General features: G+C 41.0%; 1 protein-coding gene and 1 pseudogene across 4 annotated transcripts; both read right to left on the reverse strand.

Annotated features, from left to right (window-relative positions):
* Window positions 1-15,669: 15,669 nt before the first annotated feature.
* On the reverse strand, window positions 15,670-16,573 carry LOC104604627 (agmatine hydroxycinnamoyltransferase 1-like; annotated as a pseudogene).
* Window positions 16,574-17,599: 1,026 nt separating this feature from the next.
* On the reverse strand, window positions 17,600-22,226 carry LOC104604481 (putative 3-hydroxyisobutyrate dehydrogenase-like 1, mitochondrial). Of its 4 annotated transcripts, none has more exons than XM_010268830.3 (2): window positions 20,911-22,226; window positions 17,600-18,151 (listed from the first exon to the last, which is right to left on the reverse strand). In XM_010268830.3, the coding sequence occupies exon 1, from the start codon at window positions 21,970-21,972 to the stop codon at window positions 20,917-20,919; it is 1,056 nt and encodes a 351-aa protein (XP_010267132.1). In that variant the 5' UTR covers window positions 21,973-22,226; the 3' UTR covers window positions 17,600-18,151; window positions 20,911-20,916. The 4 variants fall into 4 exon arrangements, with proteins under 4 accessions (XP_010267132.1, XP_010267131.1, XP_010267134.1 ...); XM_010268829.3 differs by lacking the exon at window positions 17,600-18,151 and adding an exon at window positions 19,100-19,732; XM_010268832.3 differs by lacking the exon at window positions 17,600-18,151 and adding an exon at window positions 19,499-19,735.
* Window positions 22,227-22,717: the final 491 nt, after the last annotated feature.

Genomic DNA, 22,717 nt, shown 5'->3' on the forward strand with positions numbered 1-22,717 from the left:
TCTGGCCCGAGCGTTCGAGCGCAAGCTGCAGATCAGCCGAGGGCCGTCCAGCATGGGGCGTCCCGCAACGACTTGGGCGAACCCAAGATCTACCATAGGAGGGCCTTCAATGGCCGCCAACAGGGAACAACGCCCTTTCACCAGCAACACCACCCGAGCTGCAACTAGCATGGGTAGCAGCACGACAGCACCTCCCATCAGAAGCTTATCCAGGGCCGAGATGGCAGAGCGTCGAGCCAAGGGCCAATGCTTCAACTGTGACGAGTTGTACTCAGCCGGCCACCGTTGCAAGCGGTTATTCTGCCTCCTAGTAGACGAGCTAGAGGAGGAAGAAGAGGAACAGGCGGCACAAGAACCCGAGATCTCCCTCCATGCCATCACTGGAGTCCAAAACTCCCAAACCATGTAGTTGCAAGCCCAGGTGGCAGGAAAACAGGAACGGATTCTGGTTGACTCAGGGAGCACCCACAACTTCATCAGCAAGCAGGCTGCGCTCCGACTTAAGCTACCAATGGAAGACAGGCCGCGGCTCCAGGTGACTGTAGCAAATGGGGAGAGAATTCACAGTCTAGGGATCTGCCGAAGCGTCCAAATCCAGGTGGATTCTGAACCATTCCTCGCAGATCTATTTGTACTGACCTTAGACGAGTTCGACATAGTGTTGGGGATTAAGTGGCTCATCACCCTCGGCCCCATCCTATGGGATTTCAGCGCCTTGACCATGACATTTGACTTACATGGGAAGCGGGTCACCTAGAAAGGGACCGAGATGAGAGCAAGGAAACCACAGGTGCATACTCTCCATGGCAACGCCTTGCACACCGCAGAGATGGAGAGGCTTCTTGCAGACTTTTCAGACGTGTTCTCAAAACCTAGGAGCCTTCCACCTAGCCGGTCATGTGACCATCGGATCCCATTAATACAAGGGGCCAGACCCATCGTCGTGAGGCCATACCGCTACCCGCACCTACAGAAGGACGAGATAGAGAGGTAGTGTGCAGAGATGCTGGAATAGGGAATCATACGCCCCAACCGCTCTCCATTCTCTTCACCAGTCTTGTTGGTGCCAAAGCAAGATGGCACCTGAGATTTTGTGTGGACTACAGGGAGCTCAACAGTAGAACCGTCAAGGACAAGTTCCCAATCCCGGTGGTAGACGAATTGTTAGATGAGCTCCACGAGTCTCAGTACTTTTCTAAGCTGGATCTCAGGTCAGGTTACTTCCAGGTCCAAATGGCCCCTAAAGATGTGGAGAAAACAGTCTTCCGAACGCATCACGACCACTTTGAATTCCTAGTCATGCCTTTTGGTTTCACCAATGCCCCATCTACATTCCAGGCCCTAATGAACGAGGTATTTTGGCCCCACCTCCGCAGGTTCGTCCTAGTATTTTTGACGATATCTTGATTTACAGTACTTCGTGGGTGGAGCACGTTTGTCACCTAAGGACAGTTCTGGAGCTGTTGCGACAGCACAAGCTCTTCCTAAAACGAACCAAGTGCTCCTTTGGAGAGGTGCAGGTCCGTTACCTAGGCCATATAGTCAGCAGGGAAGGAGTCTCGATAAATAATTCCAAGATCCAAGCCATCCGGGAGTGGCCCAAGCCGCAGACCATCAGGGCTCTCCGCGGGTTCTTGGGGCTTGCGGGATACTACCGCAAATTTGTAAGGGACTATGGACTCCTGGCGGCCCCATTGACCAAGATGTTGAAGAAGAATGCATTTCAATGGGATGAAGCAGCTAACACCGCCTTCACAAACCTAAGGGACGCACTCTCCACTATCCCCGTGCTGCAACTACCAAACTTTGAGAAAGAATTTACGGTAGAATGTGATGCGCTTGGCATAGGCATCAAAGCAGTACTGCAACAGAAAGGGCACCCCATAGCCTTCTTTAGCCGTAAACTAGAAGATCGGCACCTCAAGCTACCGGCCTACGAGCGCGAATTGATCGGATTGGCCAAGGCCGTCCAGCACTGGAGGCCATATTTGTGGGGCAAACCCTTCATTGTCAAGACAGACCACTACAGCCTCAAATACCTTCTAGAACAGCGGCTTACTACTCCACCCCAACAGCACTGGCAAGCAAACTGCTAGGATTTGACTTCCGCGTAGACCACAAGGCAGGAGCCTCCAACCGGGCCGCTGATGCGCTGTCCAGGCGGGAAGAGGACACGGCGCACCTCTGTGCGGTCTCCCAGCCCCGCGTGACCCTACTGGAGAACCTAAGGAGCGTGTTGCCCCAATCACCCACGTGGAGAGACCTGATGCAAGAGTTACAGTCGGGCACAACCAAACCAATCTGGACCATTCACGAGGGTCTTGTGCTGTACAAAGGAAGGGTATTTCTCCCAACCGATTGTCCCTTGATTCCAGCTATCCTCGCCAGCATCCACAATGCCACCCATGAAGGGGTGCAGAAAACGTTACACCGCGTCCGTGCAGACTTTCATTGGCATGGTATGCGAGGCTCGGTCAGGGATTTCATCCAGAACTGTTCCGTATGTCAGCAACAAAAGTGGGAGAACTTACACCCAGCAGGACTCCTGCAGCCCCTGGCACTCCCAACGCAAATCTGGGCCGATATCTCTATGGACTTTGTTGAAGGCTTGCCTAAGGTGGGAGGGAAATCCATCTTATTCGTAGTGGTGGACCGCTTCTCAAAATATGCTCATTTCATTCCATTGCCCCACCCCTACAGCGCAGTTTCTGTGGCCCACGCCTTTTTCACACACATCTTCCGCCTACATGGGCTGCCCGAGACCATCGTCAGTGACAGGGATGCAGTCTTCACCAGCACCTTCTGGAAGGAGCTGTTCAGATTACAGGGCACGACCCTAGCCTTTTCCTCCGCCTATCATCCACAAACGGACGGGCAAACGGAGGTTGTCAATCGCACCATAGAAATGTACCTCCGTTGCTTCGTGGGGGACCAACCACGACGCTGGGTGGACTGCCTTCCTTGGGCCGAATACTACTACAACACATCTTACCACTCGTCCCTCGGCATGACTCCCTTCCGCGTGGTGTATGGGCGAGACCCTCCTCATCTTCTCTCCTACGAACCGGGTTCAACACGGTTGGAAGAAGTAGATCGTAGCCTCCAAGACCGCGATGCCCTACTGGCTGAAGTCTCCTTACGGTTGCAGCAGGCACAGGCACGTATGAAGATAGCCTATGATCAGCACCGCCGCAAAGTCACCTTCCAACCAGGACAGTTCATTTGGCTAAAGCTCCAGCCCTACCGGCAGCTCTCCCTCAGGTGACGGGGCCCCCAAAAGCTAACCCCAAGGTTTTACGGGCCCTTCAAAGTTCTTCGACAGATTGGTAAGGTTGCCTATCAACTGGAAATGCCCGAGCACAGCAAAATCCACGATGTCTTTCATGTGTCCCTGCTAAAGCCTTTTACAGGGACTCCCCCAACGCAAGTGCCTCCTCTACCCCCTCTCAAGGACGGCAGACCCATCCTCCAACCTAGAGCTCTCGTCCGGTCACGCATCAATCAGGGCACCTTCGAGGTTCTAGTAGACTGGGACAGACTACCATCAGCAGAGGCCACTTGGATTCCATGGACCGACCTGCACAACGCCTACCCCGACCTCGAGCTTGAGGACAAGCTCGTTGCCCAGAAGGGGTGTAATGTTATGGACACGACTCCCGGCAACACGCTGCGTCGCAACCACAGGCAGCAGTGCGCCTAGCGGCACGCACCAGCGTGCCACGACACAGGCGGCACACACCGCCCGACGGCGTGCTGCGGCACAGGCGGCACGCACCGCCCGGCAGCGTGCCGTGGTACAGTTTGCCAGCCGCCCGGCAGCAGCACGCATCGCACAGCAGCGACATGCACCACACGACAGCTGCACGCACCTCACAGCAACAGCAAGGTGGGGCACGCGCGCCAACATAGAGCGGGGCCCACACGCCAGCTGTACCTTTCCCTTATCCCCTATTTTTGTGTTTCCCTTAGAAGTAGGAGTTTGAGTTTCGATAGAAGTTTAAGTTGCAATAAGAGAGGGACTACCTTAGCCGAATACAAGAAGGAAACCCTCCTGTAATCTCCTATTTAAGGAGCTGATTTATTCAATAAAGTCATCGAATTTTCAGTCAATAAGAGAACAGTGAGAGTTAGGTGATCTCTTGAACAAATCACCCCTCAGTCCGCCATCATAGGGTCAACTCGCAAAGGGAAGGCAAGGGGAAGGCAAGGAGTTTTCCCAGCAAACCACCCCGTGATGAGATCCTAGGCCCGGGCCCATAACACATATCTCAACTTTTATCTTATAGTTTAGCAAATAGTCAAAATTTTATCTTATTATTTTAAAAGTTATTTAAGGTATTTTAAGTTTTTAGATAATGAACAAAATCCTATCTTATTGTTAGTGTATCATTACAATCCATTTGCATGTTAGGTTATGTGATTTATATATTTTTTTTTTATTTGAAAAAAATATCTTTTTGTGGTGGATTTTGCCTTTCATCCTTCTTTAAATTTTTAAAATAAAACCCAACAGATACATAATGTTTTATCACAATAAGCACTGGAGGTTTTTTAACCCAAACATATATCAACAGGAGAGTTGTTTCCTGCTTTTCTCTTGGGAATGAAATCTCATTCCTATTGATTCTAATTCCTGTTCCCATTCATATTTGAACTAAACAGACTATGGGAATAGACTATTTCAAAAGATTTCAATTCCAACTGCAAACCAAATGAACCCTAAAATTAAAATTTGTAGATGAGCATGGAGGCTATCATGAAAAAGAGAACCATTTCTATTATCATTAGTTATCTAAAACTGGAGGAACCGAATAAGAAACGAAAGATAAAGAAATTTCATTCAATAGAACTTTAACAAGCTCATTCAAGAATCAACAGACAGAGAGAACACTTTGAAAATGTTGTTAGTGAGAATATGAAGAGAGAGAGAGAGAGAGAGAGAGAGAGAGCCATAGATTTGTAAAAGCACAAGGTATAATTTCAGCAGGTTAAACTAGTGATATTAGCGTTAAGGGAATTGGTGAAGTCTATCTATATTTGGAGGGCAGCACTTAGGAATGCTTGGGAAGACACTCGTCATCTATCTTACTCTCTAAAACTAATTAATTAATGCTTTTAAATTGGGTTACTAATTAACTTCATTGCATCTCAAGATCTCCCAAGGCGGAGGCCGCTACAAATATATATGCATGAACTCACACCGAAGCTCCCCATCACATCACATTAACCTTCATAAAGGAGAGGAGGATCATCTCAGGTCTCATGTTTGAATCTGTTTTTAATGAACCCATAATCATCTGTGGATTCATCAATTTGACGATTTTCTTATGCGGTTTTGACTTTTGATGAATCGGGAGAGAAAGAGGAGCAGTACCACTGGACGGAAGTTATCTCCTGGGAGCTTAGAGCAGAGCCATTTTCCGAAGACCGATCGACCAGGGAAATTCAAATTAAAAAATAAATCCTAAAACAAAATATACAAATAACATCAGATCTAAGTTTTAGATGATTATACAAATAGGAAATGCATGCTTTAATTTGATAGTTAATGTGAACTTATAAACCTAGGTTTAGGTTTGCTTCCTATCAACTTATAAACCTAGGTTTAGGTTTGTATCTTCTAACTTATTTTTTATAACATAAGAAAAAAAAAATTGTGGGAGTATGAATTAATTAGATGAGCTTAACTAGGGCAGTTCAATGGGGTTTTAAGTTATGTAGTTATGTGAGAGAAGCTTGAATTCCCAGTTTTTGGTGGATAAAATGGAAATGAGTTTCACTCATTCCACCATGCATATACATAGAAGAAATTAACTAACTGTATGAATTTTAATACTAATTAAACCCAGTAAGCAATAGCATAACGTTCATACCAATTTTATTAGGGAGAACGGAGGTTCAGCCCAGGGTCAGAATTTGTAGGTCTAAAGTACTGTTGGGGTATGTGCATAGAGTGTGGTTTGTTGACATTTTAAATATTTATAATTCTGTAGTGAAAATCAGAAATTTGCATTGAATCTATTCGTACTTAAACGATTTTATTTTATTGACGTAACCATCATAGATACAACTCTTTATAGCCATTTATTGCCCAATGATTTTTATTAATTGACATTCTTATCAAACTGTAACGGAGAGGTGATGATAATCTCCCTTGAAGATAGGGTGAAGGAGGCATCAAGTTTGCATTTGATCCAATCTCTCTCTGTTGGGGGATGGGTCCTTAACCAAACCCAAAAGTAACTTGACCTTTCGAGTTTGGTTTAGCCACAAATTACACTTTTACTGATCAAGTGAATTGCAGTGGAATCCACCTCAGAAATCTGAATTACAGCCCCCTCCTAATCTATTAATAGCCTCTTATAAACCGCATTCTACCCATAAATTTTACATCAATCCACGGATAGGAGGGGTGAATTAAAGTATAAAAACCCCTCAATGTAATGAGTTAAGAGCTGAAAGGTGCTAGGAACTTGGCTTATGTTGGATGGCGATAAAAATCTACAGTCGTTACCTTAGCATTCTCCAGCCCTAGCCTTTGACTTGTGACTGGTGAGTTGTGAAGAGAGCACCCATCCAAACCGACCAAACCACTTTAATCAATCTTCATGTGATATTACACAACCAGCAGCATGTCTCATGTCTCATGTGCAAGCCGCCACTACATCCCCGGTCCGTCCAAAGTAAGTTTCTCCTGTTGACTGTTGACTATCTGTATTAGGAATATTTACTTAAACCTTCCTTCCCATTTTTGCTCAAATATAAATACCTCCCCCTTCATGTTTCCGTATTTTACTTTACCCTTCAACCACCAATCATGCTTTTACTTTTGGGGTTTTAACTGTTCAGTTCATCTCTAGAAATTTTAGCTCCTTCCTAAGGGTGGAATGAATCCTGATTGTGGGGGAGTACAGTCTATTGATCCCTTTACTTTTAGACTTTAGACCATAGAGAGTGCTCAATTCAAGTGACATTTAAAATTTTTTAAATTACATTTTATCCTATGGTAAATAAGTTTAGAAAATTTGGTCGATGGGTATCTTTTTTCCAATCATCAATTTTACAATATTTTTTTTATACCATAAAATAAACTCTACTTCCTTGAGTAAAACTTACCCATCTCCCAAGTGAATAAACAATCTTTTCACTTGGGGAAATTTTATAAAACATAATGAAACAACATTGCCCATTTTATATTATTTTTTTATGAGTAAAAATGTCATTCTATTACTTAGCTGGGGACCCTAAAAATAATTAAAAAAAAAACATAAGTAACTGCAATTACCCAAATAAATTACAAAGATGCAAACCTACAAGGCCTTATATATAGAACATCTTTGTATGTTAAAAAGTGTATAATCTATATATGTAACTGAATACAGATTCAAGAAAAAATCAAATAAATTTTTGTTAATATAACAAGACAGCAATTAGTGTTTTCCAATTTTAAAATAAAACCTCTTTGCTTTCAAAGATATTCGATAAAATAGATAGGTTATAAAAAAGTAAAACTGAGACTGAGGGGGTGGTACAAGCATTTAACTGAAATGGGAGGGATGTATAAGTAATTTAAGATTAGCCAGCTAGCCTTTGTTGACTTGGTATAAAACTAAGGTCCACTTTTGATTTTGGAAAGCCACCATTTGAAGTTTGAACTCTAAACAGTCTTTTTTCAGTGTTTTTATTTTTATATATATTTTTAACATCTTTTATTTTTTCTGTGGTTATTCTTCAATAACTACTTCCACTTGTTGCATCTTTAATTGCGAATATGAGACATTTGTGTCTGTGTATAAGAAAAATAGTCACAAGATTTTGAATTTAGAACCTAGATAGTAAAAAAAAAAAATTGTTCAAAGCGTTCAAAACAGGAAAGCAAAGCCTTTATCTATTAGGTCAAATCAACGTAGTTGCGCTTTCCTTGGCTTATTCCTACGCATGCCATTTTTTATATTCTCGAATGCAAAATCTATGATATAGAAACTGTACTGTAAAGCAAAAAAAGAACTAACGATGAATCTTTAATGTTGTCTAAGTCTTAATATGTTGTGAAATGTAAAAATAAACCTTATATGAAATAAGAATGAATGAAAAACAAGTAAATCTTAAAATATATATATATATATATATATATATATAGTTAAACGGCAAGTGCAGAGAGAATAAATTTAGTAAATATTTGAGGGTACATGATGGTGTGGATGTGAAGCCAATTGGATAGTAAAGACTAAAGATACATCCTAGGAAGTAGGAACGAACCTTATTAGGCTATTACTAAGCTTGCTCATCAGTCTCCAGCATATGAATCCGGGTGGGTTAACCCTGTTGAACTTCAACCTTCAACCTACCCGGTTTAGGTGTAGTGATGTAACTAGTTCCTTCCCTAACCTCATCTAGCTATGGACTACTTGTACCTAGCTAGGTTTGTTTCTGGTCAATTCTTCTTCTTTTGTTTTTCATCTCTTAAAAAGCAGCCACTAAAAATATAATCATTGTTTACGGGGCTCTTTTACATTGAATCACCACATCTTTCTTCGTCAATACAAGAAAAAAGATCCATGTATTTTTAATCGACCAACTGAAAAGAAGATAGATTGAATTGGGAAGTTGTGGGGAGGTGGGGTGTAACCTAAAAGTCTAATGTGGGTTTTCACCTGTGAATCACAACCAGAAAATAATTATTATCTTTTGTTGATCAGAAACTGGGGGTTATTGATCGCCAATTAAATAAATACCTAGGATTGGAACTGATCCACACCTAACTATCTACATTCACCTTTCCCAATATCAGTTTGGACCTCAGATAACAACAAAGACCAGATTGGCCTTTCATAAGATAAGATACGACTTGAAATGTAACTTCTGGGCCTTCTAAGTTCTGGCCAGTGGCCACCCATGCATCTCTTTAATTACTTGTTTGGGTCTGATTTTTGATATTCCAATTCCATGCATGATATATACGCATAAAGATAAAAGAGATGATTCAACACATACATACATACATACATACATACATACATACATACATACATGCATATGATGTAAATGAGCCGAAATAGCCTATCATGGCATTTAGATATTGATCCCAAATTTCGCCTCAGAACTAGCCTGGTAAATTTCAGGCTGAAGCTGAACTGGTAGCATGTCCCATTTAGGCCCAGCCTAATCTGGTTGTACACTTGGTGGTTATGACATGATTTTGTTTTTATGCGTAGTAATTGTGTGTGTGTCATTTCTAGCTTTAAACATATAAATTAACCATCCAGAGCCAGAGGGAATCAGAAGGTATGAGTTGAATTTTGAATTACATCCATCAATCATGTGATGTGAAGTAGGTTGAAGTGTAGAACATATCACCAGTATTGCATGAATTGAAATCAGCGATAGGAGTTTAAATCCTACACGTTTTGCTGTTGCAGATACATACATGTATTAAAAAGAAGAATAAATCCGAAACTTAATCGTCTTTGTTACTTATATCAGCCATTCGTTAATTCATGTCCTGAAATAATTAAGCAGGTAACTAGATATATAAAGAAAATATGTGATGTTGATAAGAAGTTGATGTGTCATTGTGTCAAAGAGTTCATGGACTCCATCGGAAACAAACATTTATTGGGTAAGGAAAATTGGTGCAGTAATTAACAGACTCCAACCAATAGTCCATTCAACACTCTGACGGAAGAAGAAGAAAGCAAATTCACCCAAGACTGAGAGATAGAGACTAGAGAGCGATGAGCCCGGAAATAGAGACTATACCTCTGCTCTATAGTTTGTTATCTGTATCCGAAAATTGGAATATATTAATAGATATGATCAGGTGGCAATTGACAAGGTGGCCATGTGAATCTCTCGGCCGTGGCCTTTAATTTGGGGTTATTTTGTAGTGTAAATGAAAAATTGGTGGGTGTGGATTGGTCCACACCACACTCTGTAACAGGGACCATACCACACTACAATCTACAATTGTTCTGAACTATGGACAAATTGTGTGGTCTGGACTAATTCACATCCATAGTGGCATTCTGTAGCATGGTGTAGATCTCACACTTTTTTTATTCTATGTATCTCATGTATATTTTATGAATGATATACATAGTTTAATCATAAATATCTATTTTTTGCATTTTATAATAAATATTAAATTTTTATAAAATAATTTAAAAATATTATTTTATTGATAAAAACATTAAAGATTATAAAAATTAAAAACGTAAGTAAAATAATTAATATTTTATTGACAAAAATATTAAAAATAATATTTAAACAATTGATAAAAGAAATTTTTACGAGATAAGCATGGCACCTAACGATTTATGCAAACTAATAATTCATTGATTTCCGTACTAGTTGTAAGACAAGCATAACATCAAAATATTGTTCAATTGATTTCCTAAAATAGTGCATGGATAAACCATCACACTTACAATTAGTACTTAAACAAAAATAAAAGAACCACCATTATACGAGAGACTTGTGGAATTTGGTATGCCTTCATACTGCGTGGAGTCCTACGTGTTGATGATGAGTCGTATACTCTCTATGTGGGGCTACCTGATCATCATGTTCAGTTAGTTCATCTACCCATTGAAATGAACTTGGGTGATAAACCAATGCATGCATACCCCTACTTCTTAGGCCTCATCCGAATCCACTCAAATACTAAACTTGCAGAAAGAGTAAAGGAAAAGAGAGAAAAAAAAAAAGACAAAAAAAGGAGAAGGGACAAGTATTCAGATATTGCACTGGGCTAATATGAATCTAGCGAGAGAAACAAAGAGAGTTGCAGAAATGAGCGGAGAGAAACAAAGAGAATTGCAGAAATGAGTGGAGAGAAACATTCATCAGGTTGTGTGCAGAAATATGAATCTAGCGAGTGGAGAGATTCTTACCAGCATTGGTGGAGAGTTGCAGCAGCGGAGAATCAGCGGGTAGGGCAGACAGGCGGCAGAGACCTCAATGACAGACAATAGGGTTGCAGATGGTTACAGAAATACTTGTGAAGCATGGGATCAAATATCAACTTTAGAAGGGACACATCCATGATTTTTTACCGTTTACGCTATTTTGGGGTGTGAATGAGACCGGTCCACGCTATATTGAGATATGGCACAGACCGTCCCATCCACACCTAACTGAACGAGACCAAATCCCGTAGATAAGACCAAAGATTTACACGGTTCCGAAAACCGCTTTGGTCATCCCAACCCCAACGCCATTATAAATTTATAAATTTATAGGTCGAAACAGGCCTCCAACTCGCACTCATTGCAATATCGGCCACAGGCCTCCAACTCGGGAATTACGCACTCAGACTCTGTATGCCCTGGGCCAGTGGGCCTGGACGCCACTCTACAAAACTTCATCCTTGATTGAGTAACTTAAAATGGTCAAAAAGGGAGAGAAAGAATGGCGATGGGTGTACAAATTCAGTTATGTCCATGTTGCGACAACATATCTTATGGAAAGCCCGGCCCAAATCTGAAAGCTTTTCTTGTCCACTTCCACTTGGTCATCACGTGGATTATCACTTAGCGGTGAATTAGAGTCGGTCAAGCCGAATATTTGGTTATTTGAGTTTGGCTGTTGAAATTGTGTTAAGTTCAAATTCGATTTGATTTAAGATAGAGATTTGAGCTTGAACTCGTTTTGAACTCAAGCTAAAACTGAATATTTGATTATTCAGTTTGAGCTCAATTATAAGTTTAATTTTTATTTAAAAAATAAAAATTATATATATAAAAATATTTTTTATTTTATATACAAAAATTAAGAATTATAAAAATTATTTATTATTATATATATAAAGATAAATATATACATATAAAATTGTTTTTATTTTATAAAAAAATAAGAATTATAAAAGTTATTTACTATTATATATAGAAAAATAATATATATATATATATATATATATATCCTTGAAATTCTCTGGTTAAATTGTTAGAATAAATAAATGTATATTTATATTTATATGCATCTGGTAGCGAGTTATTGAAAATTAAAGGTTTCAATACCCAAAAAAATGAGATGGCATGCACATATCAGTGATTGTTTTTATTGGGATACATTACGTAAGTCACAGGAGCTAAGACTGACATGAGGCCATTATACCCCAAAAACAAGAGGCTGTGACCCATGAATCCATGATCTCAATCTTAACCGTTTCGGCTTTAGCCCATGACTCTGAATCTCTGATAATCATTACTGTTATCCTCAATTCGTCATCCTGCTCCAGCTTACAAATTATACGTAGTACGTACGTACCCCATCAACATTGGATGTAGGGAAGAATCCAAGTGGTGAAGGTCTTCCTTGTAATTTTCTATCTATATATATATATATCATATTTTTAAGAGGATCAATGACCCTCTTGGCTCTTGATCCAAATCTTGGGAGACGGAGACCCATCTATTTCCCAACATATGTATTAAAACATCAGCCAAACATCATCATCATCATCATAAAAAAAAAAAAGTAGTAATTTCTTAAAACATCAAAATTTCCTTTGTAGTACCAAACTCTGTTTGCGATGTAATTCGCCGCCTCGCCGGTTCCATTGTTTCAACCGCCTGCCCTTGTTTTATTACAGTGGTTTAACTTGGAAGTGCATAATTGGATAAATGAGACGAAACATGTTATTAGTTTTACGATCGATGAAAACATGTTATAGTCGTCCATGTTCATCATTACTGGATTAGTTTAATGGAGCTTGGGCCTGGGCTCGAGTCTTTTTGAGATGGGAGGGTCGGCACTCGGCAGGCTACAGACACATAACGGTTCTCCGTATATAGGGTGGGAGCAAGCTTGTTTCAATTCTCTGATTGGATTTTGAAATGGAGGAGGATTCCTTATTGAGTTATTGGGTATTAGTGGCCACTCAGAAAAGTGGGACTCCATCACTTACAAACATGCTTCTTATCATGAGGCCTTGCCTTCGACAGTCCACAATAAAATTATTTTCAAGTTGATGAATCCACAACTTTATACAATTAATAAATAAACAATATAACAATAAATTTATATTTAAGATATAATATCATGATTTCAAATCTGGATTTGGGTGAAGGATTTAAAACAACTTCATTATGTTGTCATTCGTGGGGATGCATTGCTTTGATTTCAGGAGTAAATCCGATTTCCATGATTTCTATAATTTGTCTAACCATGCATGATGCACCCTTTTATCATACCCATGGTGGCAATTGCATGGTGATATGCTAATGCTAATCAAGGGGTATATAATTTTGTGCATATTTTATTTTTAAAATTTCACATGAGAGTCATTTTTATGTTATTTGATTATTAAAAAAGGGTTTTCTTTAAATAGTATTGTGTTTCGTGAGCGGTTAATCCATTCAAAACATATATAAACCAATCCATCATATTTAACCAGGACCCGAAAAGGCCACCGGTTCAATCATCCGGTCCTGCCCAACAATGGTCTAGGTTGAAGTTCCAGGACCAGGAGGGATACGCTGCATGTTTCTGTGAAATTCCCCTCTTCGATCTTTCCATTCTCCAAAGGAAAAGGAATAATAAATGAAAACTCTTTAAAAACCGGCTTCCACACTACGACGTTCCAAAAGGAACGGGGGCGGGGCGCCAAAGAAGTGCAGAGAGAGAGAGAAGAGCAAAACCTCAAACCACATCTCATTTCTCCTTCCATTTTTCAATAAATGGCAACCGAGGGTTTTAAAGCTCCTGAAATTCGCCAAATGTGGCGGAAGAACCACACCCATGTTCTAATGTTGAGGGAGAGATCCATTTTTGCTTCCCCTCCGCAGTCTCTTCGTTGGTCACCGTAAGGATTTCAGCCCTATACGGTGTATTTCTTTGCTTCCCATACGGATGTACATATCGGCAGACAGGGTGAAGCCAGGCAAGGTGTAACACTCATACGCGTTGTTTCTTTTTTTTTTTTTCTTCTTTTGGATGAAGATGGGAGGATTGGCGATGGCGACAATCATCCAGTGGCCCCGTGCAGAGATCAACAAGTTTTCCCTACTCTTATACAGATTACAGAAGCGGCAGCATACCGTATATTCAATTCATATCCCTCTCTACAAATTGTAATATCTCCTTTTGGGTTCTTTTCTTTCTTTTGGATTTGATTAGGAGACATATGAATGAAATATCAAAAATGGTTGCAATTTTAAAGCTTCAATAGTTTTTTGTTGTTTAATCTGCATGGATGTTGTCTTATCTTTTGGGCTAAATATGCAAATTAATGGTTCACCTCCTTTGCTTCCGGCCCCCGTTTTTGTTCAAACCCAGAGAATGGTGTTACTGGGTTGTTGGAGCTTGGAAGAAGATTTTAAATGTGTAAGTGAGCTGCCTATTGCAAAAGTTCTAAGGATTTTTAACATGGGTTTCGGGTGTTGTGTTGATGATGGTTTTCACTTCTGACAGTAAAGAGGTGTTTCTCTTTTCATGCTAATTTCTTGAGTCTGCTGTGTTGTGTATTTTTCAGTATTAGGAATGGATTTGCGATCGACCGATGCTCGGATTAGAAAATAGGTAGAATGTATAATTTCAATCGGTTACAAACTGCATTCCCATGTTCATTGGTCAAGTACCAGCATTTGCCTCCTCAGCTCTTATCCTTTTTCTCTGTCTTGTTAAAAGACATGCCACCAGGTAAAGTCATAGCGATGTTCTTGAAGCCAGAGAAACCTTTCTTTTCTCCTTCTTTCTTTGTAGATTTGCTTAGTTTATAATCAATTAAGAAAAAAATATACAGAATTAAACATATGAAAGGAAAACAGGCTCACAGAAAATCAAGCATAACCAGGTAATTGGAAACCAAAGAATTAACTTCTATCGGCCATGAGCATGTCGTTTGCCTTTTTATGGTGAACAACACACTGGCATACTTGTAATTGTAAGTTGTAACAGAGGATGGTTTCTTGATTTCTAAATCTTTTTTTCAGTGGTTCAGTCTGTTAGATTGGGATTCTGTAGTGATGTATGGCTGGTTATATAGCATTTGAAATCTGGTAGAAATAGCTTTTGAATCGTTATTGACACTGTAAGGAAGCCTTTGTGGGGCTCTTTATATTGATCTGTTTTTCCATGCCTTGGTGCCTGCATTTGGGATGGGGATCCTGGTGAGAAGTGTTAACGTGAAGGCCTCAACATTATTTTTTATGGTAAAAATATTCATAATTAGAGGTGAAAATGAAGAGAGTTAGAGAAATACCTTACTACCTCCTCCTCCTTCAGGCCTCAACCTACCTGATTAGCTAGGTAGGGATGGCAATTTTCCCCATCCCCACCGGGTCCAGGAGGCTGGGTACCCAACAAGGCCAAGGATGGAGACTACCTTGGTGGGGGCGAGGGCGGTGATGGGGATTAATAGGGATACTCAATCAGGGACAAAGACAAAGATGGGGAGTGAAGTCCCCACCTTACCCCAATCCTAATTTTTTTATTAGTATATATTAAAACAAAACTAGTCGCATCAAATGGCCTCTCCTTTGTCCTCTTCCCCAACTAAGGCTTCTCGTCGGTTGCCTCTTTCTCTCCTTAAAATACCGTTCCTAAGGCTGTGTTTGGATGGGGTGTAAAATCCAGTTCAATGTATTTTTATATTCCAATCCAATTTTGTGGCCATTTGGATGGAGTGTAAAAATACACCAAAAACCAGTGTAAAAGTGATTTCCGGTTTTGTTTTATTTCGATTATCGATGTAAAAATCCATCAAAGTAAACAAGGTGTAAAGCCAATGGCTCTTCGTCTTTGTCTCCTCTTATTGTCTCTCTGTCACCATCGAGCACTTCGCAAGCCCTCTCACCGTCGCTCTGCTGGTTGGGCTAGGTAAACTTCCTGCTCATGTACTCCACACCTTTGTGTTCGAACTCGATCAGAGGAGGATCTCAAGGAGCAAACATGGCATGGTTGTGCAGGGGACAAGGGCTCATCTTGATGCCCTGGCAAGGTTGTCCCCATGCAACCAAGTTGCTAGTGGAATGGCCGTCGGCGACTAGGTGATGGGCTGTAAACCTTACCACCAACTACCCACAAGTGAACCTTGTGAGTTGAACCTGCAGCAAGGCTTCTGTCTCCTTGAGACTGCGGTGGGGGCTCAGCAAAGCTGGTGACGGCTTGAAGGGCATGGTCTGGTCGAGTGTGCAGTCGACCGATGCTTCCACAAAATTGACGCCATGATCATTGAGCAGAATGAGAGGGTCACCCTTGTCGTTTGCTCCCAATCTGCCAGCCCACTCTCTGTGCTCTGCTAGGGCCTTGCCGAGGCATTGTTCTATGGTCGCATTTGGCGGGGTTGGTGGCCAGTACGCATAGATTACAGCTATGTGGGTGTTGTAGGTGACCTTGTCGAAGACGCTCAGAGGAATGCAAGCAATGTTTGAAGGAGGAATATCTCCTTCGTAGTTTGGCTTTACAATCCTGGAGTTTAATAACATGTGCTTGGGTCACCTACAACTAAAGCCAAACTAAGACGTTTGGTAACACGTGCTCGGGTCACCTACATGTGCTTGGGTTTGGTAACATGTGCTTGTTACAGTGGAAGAATAATCTTCCATGGTCGAAGACGCTCAGTGGAAAACGCATAGATTACAGCTAAAGCCAGCATTGTTACAGGAAGGTTGTGTGGAGGATACAAGCTTTGTGGGTTGATTGAGTTTGATGAATTGGGTTAGACCTTAGACGTGTTTATATACTAACACTCCGACACCACCAACCACACGGTCTGTGACGAATTTGTCACAGAAAGTATGGGAGGAAGCTCCAGAAAAACAACAGCAACAGAAATAAATGTATAATTAATTATTGTTGCTCCATCTCTTAGTTACTATAGTGTTGGCAATCTTATTTGTCATCAATACATGGATGTAGTTTTACACCATTGTTCATCCAAATGCATACAGAAAATACGCTGATGTTTTACACTATTCTTCCAAACGCAGAACAGTGTAAAAGCTGGATCTATCCGGTTCATGTTTTGCACTTACATGTTGGACCAGTTTTCTTTTACACTGATGGAGTTTTGCCTTTACACCTCAAACAAACACAACCTAACACTCTTACCTTACCAACCACCTCAACACCCATATTTTCCTAAAATCTCTCTCTCTCACCTAAATCATCTCCTCTCCTAAAATTTTTCCTAAATTATCACCTCCATCTAAAACATCTCCTAATCTATCTCACATGCCTAATAAATTCAATGTTTTTCAACTTGTTGTTGATCTAATCGGTTGAACTGTTTGAATGGGCATTCAGTCAAGATTTTGGGTTTGGTTTGCATGAAACCTGTCATTTGGTCAATAACCATTGACTTGATCAAAAAGCATCCAACTTAGGTGGTTGACCCATTCAACCCGGTCATCGGGTCATGGGTTGCACACTCAATGCATGTGCAAACTTCTGAAGGTCATAACTTTACACTTAGATGTCTGATTGGGGTGATCTTTTTTTATTTTGGATATTTTTTCGAGATCTATGCATCCCAAAAAGCCCAAGGCACCTTACCCCACTATTTTCACCCAAAAATCCCTTTTTGGGCCTTAAATCTCAATTGTTGCGCTTTTTACAAAAAAAAAATAAAACCTGAATTAAAAATATAAGTAAAACATAAAATAATATTTATATATACACATATTAAATCTAAAAAATAATTATACATTTTTATTGCTAAAATACATGTACATACATACCTCCACAGACATATATCGGGGCAGGGTGGACAAATACCATCCTTGCCCCATCCCCGGTCCTTAGAATTTTGGATTTCCCCGAACCCGCTCCAAATCCCAACCAATGGTAAGAAAACCTGTAAAGAAGTGCCTGACGGGGGTGGGTCAAATAGACATCTCTATAGCTAGGATAGTTTAACTGGAACCACCTGGTCCATGCTTGAACCCGAACCTAACCAGCAGTCAAGCACCAGAAGATTTGCATATATATAAAGGGTCATTGTTTAACATCAAGCCGGCCTAAACGTAACCCTTTTGGCAGTAGTTGTTTTAGGATCCGGATACACATGGGCATGGAGCTGGCTCCATCCTTGTATATCCTTTCCTTGTTTATCCTTCATTCGTTGACAAAGAGTTTCAGCTTTCAGCTTATTTTCGCTCCTTCAGTGGAGAGCTTTCATGGAAGGAGAGAAATTGAAATAGTGTAGAAACTGCAGTCGAAAGTCGAAACTGGTTCAGTCGAGACATAGTAGTATAGAAAGAAACTGCAGGCTGAATCCAGATTCTAAAATGCTATCCCTTTGCCTTCTAAATAATGTGCATTCAAACCCGACAAACAATACAGGTATTAAGTAGAATGAATAAGAATATTGCATTCACATATTCTACTTTAAAGGCATTTACGCAATCAGCCATGCGAAGACGTGATTCACAAATGAATAGATGCTTGCCGGTACACAATCCAGTCATCCCTGTTAGATGTATTCTACTCAAACAATCTAGAATTAGGTTTATGCATCATTTGGATTTTGGGCATATAATATTGTTACGACTTTACTTGGTTAGTTGACTAAAACCCATTTGCTATCGTTGGGTTATTGGAGATTAGAGGATGTTAAAAATCATAATCTTGGAGGACAAGTATGTACAACAATAGCAAGAGGCCAAGAGTTAACTTATACTTGCCTTGTGTAGAATAAATTAGTAAGCTAAAAGTAACTATTTCATCCAACACTCTGCCTGAAAAAATAAGAAATCATATTCTTAGAAACTTGAAGCCTATCGATTAAGAAATTCGGTGCCCTTCACATTCACATTTACAAGACTTCGAGATCTGCTCAAGACCAATGGATCCTTCGACTTCCAACCCGGGTAAAAACTTCTAGTTCCCACCCCACACTGATCTGAAGATCATTAATATGGGAAAATTTTCATTTTGTTTGCCAAGGGCTTTTCAGCATGGTTTTAAAAACCGATCTCGAACCAGAACCGTAAAACGGGTCAAGTATATTAGTGGTTCAACCACCCAGGTCAGTGGATCACTGACCAATTCAACAGTTTTTTACTAAGGACGAGGTTTAAGGTAAAATGGAACCTGTTGCCTAGACAGTTCTCAGGCCAAACAGTCAGAATAACCTGGACGGTTCGAGAACACTGGTTTTCAGCAATACGATTCTATTTATTAACATATTAGCTAGATCGGAAACAGATCCATGTGGACGGCACACCATTTCTTAATGTGAAAGACTGAAAGTAAAACTGCTTACTCAATAAACTTGGGGGCTACTAATAATAATAAACACCTCATGCAATGGCAATCCTCTGCACGTTCTAACTCAATAGTGAAGGAATTATCTACCAAAGCTTTGAGCAGAGAGAAGATGGATCTAAAAAGAATATGAATGGATCAATGGACTCTCTCTCTCTGGCTTGTCTCCAATTGCCTTCAAATGCTATCTTTAGGACTGTCCATTCTTCTTCATCAAACAGGTTTCTGTTTTCTGTGCACTTTTGTCACTAAGGCTGTGTGATCCAAAAAAAAAATATGACCGGAAGCATGGCATCTGAACAGGAAAATTATACAACCCAGGTTCCACTGAATGTTCTGAGTTATTGTCATGATAATTGATCAGTAAGGACATCAATAAGTATTATTATGAATGTTCAAGTGAATTGACAATCTCATTCTCCATCTGGCTACCCCCTTTTCTTTTCTGATAAATGTGATTATTGCATTGTAAGAAATATTGAAACTTCCCTCCCATCTCCGATAACCAATCATAGCGCAGTTCCTGCTGAACCCCAGTAGAAGTACCCATGCATTAATATGTATCTTATTAATAGCATACATTTCAAGAAACTAGTGGCTACCCAGTACTTGTGATGTACAGTGAGCGATACAGTGACCGATCAAATGCATATTACTCGGTAAACACAATTCATACATATGGCATAGTTGAAGTGGTCTGATACACCATTTCATTGCTGAACTCTGTGAGTTCAATCAGCTATATGGAGAGACACTATATAAACTTCATAGGCCGTGCAACAAGATCTCTGCTAACTCATACAATTAGCAACTAGCCTGTTTAAGCCTGTAATTTGAGTGACAAGTCCGAGAATCACCTTGACTACTTTTGACTACTTGTCATGAGATTGTGGAAACCAAATAATGGTCCTCGTGAAATTTGATTTTGATAAGTTTTTGGACTGGATATAACTCTAAATGTAAAGAAGCTTTTTCTTTTTTTTGGCATTACAGACTACAGGGGATTAAGGAATGGGGAACAAGGCAGGGTGCACCATGGATGGCCTGAAGTTACGCGATTTTGTTTTCTGATCATATTGATAGTATGTAACAGAACTTGTAAGGCATCTTCTCCCTTTCTTTGTAAGCAATTCAGCATGTAAAGAAGCTTGGTTTTGTTTTTAGATCATATTAACAGTATGTAAAGGAACCTGTTAATACAAGAGTTATAGGAAACAAAAAGAAATTGAGAAGCAAAGTGCTACTCATGCCATAAGTATCGATTAGTTCACAAAGAGAATCACTACATTTTCAGCTGATTCCAGGTGAAACTGGAGCTTGCAAATATGCCTGATTTCTTATTCAAATGCTCCTATCTCAACGACTTTGCTTAATTGATTTATTTACAAAAATACGTATAGATGTACTTCATACATCTGATTGGCAAAACTTACAGAGACAGTCCCAACAGGAATTCACACCAAAGAGAGTTACAGATATAGACGCAGGTGGAGATGGACTCTTTCAAACAAACAACGAATTGAGTACTCTAAACATCATTATCATATTGTTTCCAGTATAAAATGTTGATTGATGAACTGAAGAAGCCATAAAGCAAGCAAAACCCAAAAGAAACTATAATTAATTTCAAACCTCACCACCAGCACAGAGAAGAATCCATTAGATAGGAGAGAAGAAGAAACATAAATAGCTAAGAAATACCTGATTCTAAGAAGTCGAACGTGGTAAAGAAGTTGCAAGCTCTAGTGAAATGTTGTTAAGACGCTCGAGAATCAAGATAAGTGATTGGACGCCCAAATTCCCCTCTCCGTGAGCCTTGAGCGAAAGATAGAGCTGCTGAGAAAGAGCCAAGCCAGGCAAAGCAAGACCCATGTTTTGACACTCCCTCAAACAGATCCCCAAATCCTTCACAAAATGGTTCACGAAGAAGCCAGCTTCAAAATCCCTCTTCAGTATCCTACTGCCGTATAAATCCAAGGATTTTGATCCGGCCGCTCCAGTCGAAATGGCATTCAAGTACAACTCCACATCTAGCCCTGCCTTGTGGGCATAGACCATTCCCTCTACCAACCCGACCATCGTTGAAGCGATTGTTATCTGGTTGGCAAGCTTCGCGAATTGCCCTTTCCCGGGCCCGCCCATGTAATTCACCTTGCCTAAGCAATTAAACAAGGGCGAGAGACGCCGGACCACCGATTCATCACCCCCGGCGAAGATCGCTAGGGTTCCCGATTTAGCGCCGCGGTCGCCACCGGAGACTGGAGCATCGACGGAGGCACAGCCCTTGGAGGCGGCGGCGGTGGAGATCTCGACAGCGAGGGAGGGATCACTAGTGGTCATGTCAACAAGGACGCCGCCGGGGCGGAGGCCATGGAGGGCACCGGAGGAGCCGAGGAGGACGGATTTGACGTCGGATGGGTAACCGACGATGGTGAAGACGACGTCAGAGGAGGAAGCGACGGCAAGAGGGGAAGGAGCATATTGGGCACCCATATCAAGGAGGGGTAGGGCTTTGGATTGAGTGCGGTTGTAGACGGTGAGGGAGAAGCCGGCCCTGATGAGATGAGCGCACATGGATTGACCCATCACCCCAGTTCCGATCCAACCTACTCGAGTGTTGGAGGGGCTCATTGGTTCAGCGGTGGTGCCGGTGGTGGTGGCCATGAAGCAGCAAAGATAGTCGAGGTCGAGAAAGGGAGTGATTGTTGATGGCCTGGGCCGCCTGCCTTGCAAAAGGGACCGTAGGCGTAGCAGCGAGCGCATTTAGAGTTTTAAGAGAAGGGAGGAGTGTGAAGTAAAATAGATTAGTGTAGGTAACAACATCAACAATCAACATACACCACACTTGCTCCCGATAATATCTTAACTCCGACAACACAAGTCACAACAGTGACCGATGAAATATTGAAATCCAATCCAATTTTTTTCAATAATATTTTTTGTCTGTTGCTCATCTACGCTACGTCTATTGGAATAACAGTGGCCGTAGGCGTAGCAGCGATCGCTGCATGTGCCGTGTCCATACAAGGCACGAAATGTGAGTTCAAAGAATTTATAAAAACTGAAGGTTCAAAGTATCGATACGTATTGATCCATATCAGTTGATACATAACATTCTAAGACCCCTCCGATACATCCCTACAGTGGGTGTATCGAGAGTCTGACCGATTCAGAAGGTGAAAAAACCCTAAACCGACCCCCTGAAGTGGTTGCGAAAAAAATATAAAAAAAAAGTCTCAATTCACCCAATACGCCCCTACCAGCGTAGGGCATATGGGTTAATGCCACTTTGTGCACTACACCAAACAACTCTTGAGAAAGTGCATGAGAAAAAAAAAAAACGGGCGTAGAACTTGAAAGGTCTCCAACTGTGACTTGCAGAGACAACAGGTTTGACCTTGTATTCATACATGTAAGGTTTTCCTCGTAAGACCTAACCCAGCCACGGATATAAGAGAAAGGAATTGGAATTGAATTTGGATCAAAAACTCAAAAGAGAGATGTTATA

This window comes from Nelumbo nucifera, chromosome 6 (assembly GCF_055504915.1).
Source record: "Nelumbo nucifera cultivar China Antique chromosome 6, China Antique-T2T, whole genome shotgun sequence".
In the NCBI taxonomy this organism is placed as follows: domain Eukaryota; kingdom Viridiplantae; phylum Streptophyta; class Magnoliopsida; order Proteales; family Nelumbonaceae; genus Nelumbo; species Nelumbo nucifera.

What these genes read in the sequence shown, in the direction of transcription:
- LOC104604481 (XM_010268830.3), bottom strand. Translation starts at nt 21,972, where the DNA reads ATGCGCTCGCTGCTACGCCTACGGTCCCTTTTGCAAGGCAGGCGGCCC.